Source organism: Morus notabilis, unplaced genomic scaffold (genome assembly GCF_000414095.1).
Source record: "Morus notabilis unplaced genomic scaffold, ASM41409v2 Scaffold1225, whole genome shotgun sequence".
Classification (NCBI taxonomy): Eukaryota; Viridiplantae; Streptophyta; class Magnoliopsida; order Rosales; family Moraceae; genus Morus; species Morus notabilis.
In genome coordinates, this window is record NW_010357682.1 from 516,797 (window position 1) to 527,322 (window position 10,526).

Below are 10,526 nucleotides of genomic sequence, written 5' to 3' on the forward strand. Positions count from 1 at the left end.
TGGGCGTTAAGACAAAAAAATAACTTTAATTTGATCCACAAACGTTTTATGAGTACTTTCAGCAGTAAGCAATGGGGATGTTTATGCATTTAAGGTTTTTTTTTTTTTTTTGCATTTTTTTTTTTTTCATTTTTTAGGTTAATTGATACAGTTTAGCATAATTTCTTATGAAAAATTTTATTTATTAGGAGATTTTTTCGGTAGTCCGTATGTCTTGAAGAAATTAAACTATAAGTAATTTTTTATTTTTATCACTAAAATTTGATTCAAAACTATCTATTATTGTTTCGTTTACTACCAGTAGAAAATCTCATTGTAGAAGGATCTTATTTATTATTGTTTGGTTTACTACTTTACTTTAAAACTGAAAAAAAAAAAAAAAGAAGAAAGAGTGGTGACTTCTCACCTTATATTACCCTGAATTGAATTACAAAATAGCGTGATGTAATTTTCAAAAAAGAAAAATAAAAGTGTGATGTTGATTTATGGAATAGCCATTGTGTTAATGATATTCTTTATATATATATATATATATATTAGTGGAATGATTAATTTTGTACATTACGATATATAAAATCGGGTGGGTGATATATTGTCATATAGGGAATGATGGTGGGGATGGGATTGGGGTGAAGTAGCAGTAGCTATATCGCTGCCTGCCATATATTTTTAACAAATAATGCAGCATACTTATATAATAAGGATAATTTAGTAATAGGATCGAGAATCTCAGAGCCCATTTGATTGGAGAATTCGTTCTTTGATTCGAATCATGATTCATGGTTCGTTATAGTATTTTCTCTCACAAAAATACACGTAAATCGAAAATAATTCTAATCTCATGGTTCTAATCCATAAATCAAACGGGATTAATTGCACCATAAATTATTAAGAGGACGTCTGTTTTCTGTATTCGTCTATGATTCTAAATCATAATTCATGATTCTCTACAGTGTTTTTCTCTCATAAAAAATACACGTAAAACGAAAATAGTTCTGAATCATGATTCTGAATACATGAACTAAACGTCCACTAAGAATACGTTTGGTTCATGGATTAGAATCATGAGATTATAACTATTTTTCATATACGTGTATTTTTTGTGAGAGAAAACACTGTAGCGAACTATGAACCATGATTTAAATCGGGGTATGAATCTCTAACTAAACAACTCTTAAGTGTAAAATCTTAATATGTTTTTACAATCTAAATAAGATTAGATTGCATTTAAATCTTTCTGTTTAAGGTGGAATGAAATGAGTAAACATATTTACAAATGAAAGTGTTGTCCATAGTCATGGACCACATAAAACATAGAGGTTGAGGTCGAGTGGAATGTCAAAACTTTAGGTGTGTTTAGAATTCATTTTAAAATTATTTTATTTTTTGTATAAAAATAGAAATGAAAACGCTTTCAATCTCATACAGAATTTATTTTTGAAAATGCGTTTAATAGTTTTATTAATAGATTATTTTCAGTATAAAAAAATCTATTAATGTCTCTTTCTCTACTCGAGTGAGGAGAAAACGAAAACAAAAAATAAAAAACAACTAAAAGTCATTTTTCATTTCTCCCTCATTTTACACTAAACCAAAAAATCATTTTTTTTTTATCCTTAATTGTGTCAAGCGTCGTTTTTCTCCAGTTTTTATGCTTTCTTTCTAAAAAAACGTGAAAAACAAAAATAAAAACAACTCTAAACACAACCTTTATTTACCACAGTGTATACATGCCCTTGAACTATTAGCATCGTGACGATTTCACCCCCAAATTAGTCCTCAAATTAACACTTAAATTGACAATAAATTTTGAAAATTAATGGAGATATCACAGGTTCAATACACAATTATTATTATTATTATTGTCATTTTCTATGGTGATGAATAACATTTTTCAGCTAGGGCTGATGAATAACATTTTTTCAATGTCCACGCATTGACACATCGTGTTTTTTTCTTCTGCCAATGATTTATTTTGGTTAGAAGATTTATGATTTATTTTTGTTAGAAGATTTCCTTCTGTATTGACGAGTTTGTAAGTGCCGATATGACAGTTCTTTTATAATACAATCCGATTTCATTTAAAAAAAAAAAAAGAATAGCATTTTAGGGCTGATGGCTTTTACGATTGTTAACTCCAACTTTGTGTGACACGCAAAACATCAAACATTTTACTTCTATCTTAATCGAACAAAAAAAAAACAGAGAGAGAGAGAGAGATTGAGTGCTTGGGAAGGTGTTGTTCCTTATGGGACAAAACGTTTTTTGAGTTCAAAAGCAAACCACCTTTTTTACTCATTTTTTATCCAAATGCCAACCCTCCATGTGAGCCACTTATGCTATGTTTGGTAGGAAGGAAATAAAATATGATAGAAAGGAAATATAGAAGTGATGAAAAATAGAAATGATGAAAAATAAATTGATTTTCTTTTATGTTGTTTGGTATGAGAAGATGGAAAGAAAATGAGCTTACATTCACTTGTTTAGTATTGGAAGTTAAATTGGGAGAAAATAAAAAATCTTACTCGTAAATTACTTTTATACCCTTAAATTTTTTGCTTGGATGTTAATGGAGAAAATGGTAGTTTAGTAACTTTACTCACTTTAATGAGTTATTCCCATTTTCCATCCCATTTTCTGCCCACTTGTGAAAAGAAAAAAAATAGTGGGGTCCACATGTATTATTTTTCACTATATTTTCTCTTCATTTCTCTTTTCTCTCCTACCAAACAACCTACATTTTCATTTTCCCTCCCAAAATCCCTCCACCTTTTTCCTTCCTTCTACTTTTCTTTCCTACCAAACATATTCTTAATACTCCAAAATATTTAAAAACATAATGACAGAAAAAGCTATTCAAAACATCATGACAGCTCATGTAGGCCTCGTTCATTTTACTGATTTGAGTTTTTAATTTCAATTTTATTACAGTTAAAAGCTCTAATAAAAGTCACATCTAACTTTTTGTAAGGGTGACAATTCGTGTTAGTGGGTTGTGTTCGTTCAACCCGTTTATTAATCGTGTAAAAAAATATCAACCTAAACATGACATGTTTATTACACGTGTCAAAAATGTCAACCCAAACACGACCCATTTATTAATCATGTTAAGCGTATCAACCCGTATAACTCGTTTAAATTAATATATTGAATAAATAATTAATAAAACAATGACTTATTTAACAGGTTAAGATATGTTTAACATGTTTATTGGTCAATTTATCTTTTTATTTAAAAAAAATAAATGAATTTTACCTACAAATATTAAAATTCACATTATTTGTATTTAATATATCATATAAACTTTTATGTTATATCACATATCATTAGATTACAGGTGATGCATATAGTTAATCGTGTCAATTCGCGTCGCTTTATGTTAGGAGGTCAACCCTAACTCAACCCATTTTATTAATCGTGTCAATCCGATTATGATCTAAACCCATTTATAATAAACCTAAACCCGTTAACTTTGTGTGAGTTTCGAATCGTGTCATTAGCTGGATTGTCAGCCTCACTTTTTTTACTTAAGTTAAAAACTTTCATATAAACTCACATCTCAACTCAAATTGGTGAACTGTATAAGGCCGTAGAGAAAAACCTAAACCAGAACAAAAGGAAAAAGACAATGAGGATGAAGATTTAAAACCCAGTGCCAAAAAGGCAAGGGGCATATGGCCCCAACAACATCACACCTCCAAAAGCTCTCGCGCTTTTGGTTTTGGATGGCCCAACCCAAATAGTTATTCGAGAACTCAACTATGGCAGGTAGTACTCTTTTCGTATAACCATACCTTTTGGACAATATGCGGTTGTCCCACTAGAATATTTTCTTTTAATTTTATATGTATATTTTTATTAAAATTTGCAGTTCACCCCTCTTAAAAATCTGAAATTAAGTCCGTTTAGTTGGAGGATTCGTTATCTGATTTAAATTATAATTCATGATTCGTTACAGTATTTTCTCTCATAAAAAATACACGTAAATTAAAATGATTATAATATCATGATTCTAATCTATAAACCAAACGTCTCAAAAATCTGCGCTCAGCCTCATTTTATTTTATAGTCCCTCTCGTGTTTGTATAAATGGTCTTTGAATTTTTAACTTGACAAAAATATCTCTACCGTATTAAAACGGTTGTAAAGGAACCAAATTTGATAACAAATGTAAAAACTAACTCAATATCAATTTTTGGTCAAAATTATTATAACACCCGTAGAATAATTTATTTTGTTAAAAAAAAATGAAAAATAGAGATACTCTTTAAAACACCATAAAAGCCCCAAGAAAATAGCATAAAAAGAATAAAAGGGAGAGCGAGAAAAAAGGTGATGAAAGGTATAGTTTTCATAAATATTTTCCATTTCGATATTATCTGTAGAGCAATTTACTACTCAATCGCAAACATTTATAGAATATTTTTAAAATAAATAGGGAAAAATAGAAAATTTACGTTTGAGAGTGCATGAGCATGGACATTTATCTCTTACTCTTGATAATACATTTTTATTAGTATAATTATTTGACTAAAATGGTTATAAATCAATAATAAAGAGTAAAAATCCCGATTCATACACTTTTAAGGATATTTGTCAAGATTACCATTTAATAGATGATCAAATAACCAATTTTTAAAGACTTAGATTCCGTTCATTTTACCAATTCAAATTTAGAATTTAAGTTTTACTATAGTACAAAGTTCTAAAAAATAATCACATTTAATTTTTTTATTACAATAAAAATTTCTTACATAAAATCACATCTTAAAAATTTAAATTATCAAACTAAACGAACCTAATTCAAACAGAATGTTGTGTGTTTAAGGGCGATGTTCGAGAGTGAAGGGAAAGCGCGCGTCTTAGAACGAAGACGACAGTGGGTCTTGTGAGTGGGTGGACTTGAGATGCAATTAATTTCAAAAACAAGTTTTTTTGGTATAATTTCAGATGGCATGAGTTGATGTTTGACTACTGCTTAGATCGAGCCTTACTTAAACCAACTTTTGGATTTAATTTGTTTATTAATGCATAAATTATTTACACCGAAAAAATAGGTTATTTAGAGGACATTTAGTTGGAGAATTCAAATCATGTGATTTGAACTATTTTCGATTTACGTGAATTTTTTGTGAAAGAAAATACTGTAGCGAACCACGAATCATGATTCGAGTTTTTAATAAATATGCTGCCTTTTATGGACGATAATAAATATGCTGCTTTTTATGGGAGATAACAAATATGTTAGACCCGTTTAGTTCGTAGATTCGAGTTTTTAATTCGAGTTAAGATATGATTTTATGTGATAACTTTTTATTACAATAAAAAAGTTAGATGTGACGTTTTTTAGAGTTTTTTACTATAGAAAAACTCAAATTCTAAACTCAAATCAGTGAAATGAATAAGACTGTTGTTTAATTTAATCGAAAAAAAAGTTTCAAAAATATGCATTTTTCTCTTTATCGCTTTAATAAAAAAGGCAATCCTTTCTTTATTTTTTTCAGTTATATACAAAAAACAGTCATTTTCTTTAATGGGAGCTTCTATAAACAACTAAAAATAAATTAATGATATTTTTTTTATTTTTTAACTGTTAAATTTATATTCAAAATTATATATTTTGTATATATTTTTTAATATAATGTGACTTTAATTAAAAAAATACTGATTTTATCAATATTTTAACCTACTAGATCTTTCTTTAATCTTTAATTTAACAAAACTCTTAAAGTCATTTCTCATATCTCTAAAAGGTTTTCAAAAATAAAAATTTAGTTTATTTTTTTTTCACAACTCAAATAATAGTTCGTGTTTTTAAATTATTTTTTGACAAAAATTTAAATTTAATTTTGTTTGTTACAAAACGTTTGGTTCATGAATTAGAATCATGAGATTAGAACCATTTTCGATTTACGTGTATTTTTTATGAGAGAAAATACTATAGCGAACCATAAACCACGATTCGAATTAGGGTACGAATCCCCTTACCAAACGTCCCCTCACACACGAAAAATTAGGCCCGTTCAGTTTGTTAATTCGAGTTTTTAATTCGAGTTGAGATGTGATGTTGTGTAAGAGTTTTTTACTGTAGTAAAAAAGTATGCCTCGTTCATTTCACCGATTCGAGTTTTCAATTTTAGGTTTTTACAGTAAAAACCTCTCAGAAAATGTCACATCTAACTTTTTTTGCTACAGTAAAAAGCTCACAGAAAATATAACATCTCAACTCAAATTAAAAATTCGAATCCGCAAAGTGAACGAGGTCTAAATATGACCGTTTTGGAGAGATTTTTTCTAAATTCGAATCTAAAAAGAACGTGACTTGAGTGAAAAGAACTTTACAAACGACAGTGCGTCATAAGCTGTCCGTACTTTTGGATAGTACGATGGTTTTTTTTTTTTTTTTTTGGACAGACAGGTAGGCCGTTTGTTTCGCGGCTTTGAACAGGAAATTTTGAAGGGTTGAAGTCGCTGCTGCCATGACCGCCAATAACTCCGACTACGCTTCGGTCAGTATTTTTCACCATCTTTCTCTTTTCCTTTTTTTTTTCTCATTGAATTTCTGCGTTTCTCTTTGTTGGATTCCATGTCTTGTTTCTTTCTGTTATTCCCATTTTCTTTCGTGTATTTGGTTTTGATTGCTCATGAATTCGTACTATGCGGTTGTTAAATTGGTTTCTCTGTTTTATACTAATTCTTTATCTATTATATTAGATAGATTATTTTGGGCTTTGGGTTTTCTCTTTTATCTTTTTTTTTTAAATCTTTTTTTTTTTTTTAGTTTTATTATTCGAGAAATTTACACCAACACCAGAAACGCCTGCTTCAACTGCTCAATGCTTGTTCAAGACTTCGATCCGTTAAAGCAACGATGATTCTCCATGCTCTCGCCGTCACTGTGGGTCCCATTCCCACACAAACGATATTTGTTCGCAACAGTATCATGTCGATGTACGCGTCGCTCGGCGAGCTATCGGTAGTGCGCAAACTGTTTGAGAAAATGCCTGAACGAAATGCGGTGTCGTATAATACGGTCATTGGTGTTTATAGTAGACGTGGGTACGTAGAAGAAGCCTGGAAAATGTTCTATGAGATGAGGGGTGATCATGGAATTGAGCCGACACAATTCACTTTCAGTGGGTTGTTGTCATGCGAGTCGTTGGATGTTTGTAAAGGTGTTCAGCTTCAGGCATTAGCCGTAAAGAATGGATTGTTTTTTCCTGATGCTTTTGTGGGCACTGCTTTACTGGGTATGTACGGAAAGCACGATTGGTTGGATGAAGCGATTTGCGTATTTGAAGATATGCCTCGTAAGAGCTTGGTGACGTGGAATTTGATGCTATCTTTGCTTGGTCGTTATGGTTTTGTTGAAACCTCTGTCTTTTTATTTCGAGAGCTTATAAGGACAGAGGCTGCTTTGTCTGAGTTTCGATGCTATCTTTGCTTAGTCGTTATGGTTTTGTTGAAACCTCTATCTTTTTATTTCGAGAGCTTATAAGGACAGAGGCTGCTTTGTCTGAGTTTTCTTTTGTGGGCGTGCTTTCTGGATTTTTATGCAAACAAGACCTTGAATTTGGGGAACAAATTCACGGTTTGGTAATAAAAACTGGGTTTGATTATGAAGTGTTGGTGGTGAACTCTCTCATCAACATGTATGTCAAATGTGAGGCAACATGCTTGGCAGAGAAAATGTTTGAGGAAGTGCCTGTTCAAGATGTTGTAACGTGGAATACTGTCATTGGTGCAGTGGCAAAAAGCGAGAGACCTGAAAGAGGATTAGAACACTTTTCGAAGATGTCCATTGGTGGAGTGATGCCTAACACTAGCACATATCTTAGCCTTATTAACTGTTGTATCAATATGGCGATCCCAATTTATGTAGAGGTGATCCATGCAAAAGTAATCAAGAATGCTTTTGGATTTGATGTTTTTGTGGGTAGCACATTGGTCGGTTTATATGCTAAATGTGATAACTTGGAAGGTGCTCATCGTTGTTTCCATGAGATATCCGGAAAAAATGTAGTGTCCTGGAATGCCTTGATTTCTGGTTACTCAAATAAATGCTCTTCAACATCAATTTCTTTACTACGAGAAATGCTTCGGTTAGGTTACCAACTAAATGAGTCAACATTTTCAGCTGCTCTTAAGTCATTAGCAGCATTAGAACTACAACACCTTCATTGTTCGATCATAAAAATGGGTTATCAGAACAATGCATATGTATTAAGCTCTCTTGTAGCCTCATATGCCAAAAATGGTCTGATATCTGATGCCTTGGCCTTTGTTACAGCTTCTGATAGTCCTCATCTAACAGTCCCCTTTAATATCAGTGCGGGAATTTATAACAAATTTGGATATTATGAGGAGACACTGAACTTACTTTCTCTACTTGAGGAACCTGACAGTGTATCTTGGAACATAATGATGGCAGCTTGTGCTCACAATGATTATTACGAAGAGGTCTTTGAGCTTTTTAAGCAAATGACTATGCTTGATATCTATCCCGACAATTATACATTTGTCAGTCTTTTAAGTGTATGTGCTACACGTTGCAACCTTGCTTTGGGAAGTTCTGTTCATGGTCTTATCATAAAGACATATTTTAATTGTTGCGACACATTTCTCTGCAATGTGTTAATGGACATGTATGGAAAATGCGGGGACATTGCATGTGCAGTGAAGGTTTTTAATGACACGACAAATAGAAACCTCATCACATGGACAACTCTAATTTCGGCTCTTGGTCTTAATGGTTATGCTCAGGAGGCATTAGAACGGTTCAGAGAAATGGAGTTACTGGGGTTTATGCCTGATAGGGTAGCCCTTAATGCTGTGCTTACGGCATGCAGACACGGTAGCTTAGTAAGCGAGGGGATCGAATATTTTAGGCGAATGACGATGAGTTATGGGGTTGAACCAGAGATGCAACATTATCAGAACGTGGTGGACTTACTAGCTAAAAGTGGGCATGCAAGGGAGGTAGAGAAAGTAATTGCCAGCATGCCTTTCCCACCAAATGCCATGATATGGCGTAGTTTCCTTGAAGGCAGCAAGAGACATGAAACTGCCGTTATCTAGCCACTGGCCATTTAGATACGATCCAATTTAAGATAACCTCTAGATGTTTGCCTATAGCACATGTTTGTTGACATCCAAGCTTAAATTGTCAAAAATTTATTGAAAAAGGTTTAAGGGAACAGAAGAGGTGGAATCATTTTGCTTATTTTTCGGTTTTACAGCAGGTTAAGGTCATCCGTCACATGCAATTTGATTTATGAGGTACTCTATAGGCTTATTTTGTGATACTGCTTAGTGCTTAGTAAATCCGAACCAAGACAATTTTATTTAAATTTTAAAGTCATCCAACAAATTGATTGATTTGTTAATGCAGGAATTGGATTTTTCACATCTCTTCCCTTTGTATCCTTTGTTGGTGTTTTCGTTTCATCATGATGGATGCTGCTGTTTTCTCACTTGGAGGATGGTTTATAAAGAGAATGCCCTTCTTTAAGCATATATATTCAGCATCCAACAAATAAGTGCTGCAATTTCTCCAGGTAAATATTCTTATTTCCATATTTGATTGGCGGATAAATACATGATATTGGATGGAGGGATAATGAAACTTAAGAATATTTCTATGCATGGCCTCTTCCTCGGGTGTAGTTAGCGGCTATTATATATTACGATTGTCTTACGACTACTTTATTTAATGAAGTCAAAAGCACTCCACGAGTTTTCTTAATACCTCGGAATTTCTGAACTCTCACAGCTGAAAATTCCAATTAGCTACCTCTTGTCTGGGAGAGGACTTAGTTGATCTAGTTATATGTCAAAATAAAGAACTTCGGGGAAAGTAGATCTGCGTCATCTCAGACGGAAATTTAGGAGAGAAATTGCTGAATCTGGAGATTTTCCTGAACAACAGTCCTTCATCCACCTCCATTGAAATGCGTAAAATATTTTGTTTGTGGAATATAGAATCCCCGCAGAGAAAATTCCCCCTAGCCTTCCTTTCTTTCTTCTTTTTAGTCAAATTTTCATCTTCAAGGTTAATGTTGGTTTGATATGTAGATACCATCGTGATATTTTACCTTCTAGATAATTTAACAGTGCAAGTATGTTCAAATTCCTAAAAACCGGCAGTGTGCCTTACTTTTGTTGCAGACAAAAATACGACAGCACTCGAAGAAGTTGCAATTATTCGTCACCCAACAGTTGGTGAATATGCTTTTTGGTTGTATAACATCCACTGTCACCCTGTAGGTACTGGTTTTTCCCTCTTTTTTTTTTTTTTTTTTTTTTTTTTTTTTGGGTTTTGTTGTTTGTTTTTGTTTTTGTGTGTTTTTCCCCCTCTTTGGTGATAACCGTTTTGCATTTCAATCCTTCAAGTTCTTGTTTATGGTATTTTATCTTCCTACACTTTGCTGTACCAACTTTTGGTTGATATCTTGTGCACACTAATTACAAAAAAGAAGAAAGAAAAGATATAATTGTATTATTCCATGTTGCAAGTCTTAAAAAAA

The 10,526-nt window shown here is 32.3% G+C and overlaps 1 protein-coding gene across 1 annotated transcript; it reads left to right on the plus strand.

Moving 5' to 3' along the window:
- Positions 1-6,479: 6,479 nt before the first annotated feature.
- On the plus strand, positions 6,480-9,250 carry LOC21399575 (pentatricopeptide repeat-containing protein At3g58590). The gene is made up of 3 exons (XM_024173288.1): positions 6,480-6,509; positions 6,782-7,411; positions 7,507-9,250. The coding sequence occupies exons 1-3, from the start codon at positions 6,480-6,482 to the stop codon at positions 9,076-9,078; spliced, it is 2,232 nt and encodes a 743-aa protein (XP_024029056.1). The 3' UTR covers positions 9,079-9,250.
- Positions 9,251-10,526: the final 1,276 nt, after the last annotated feature.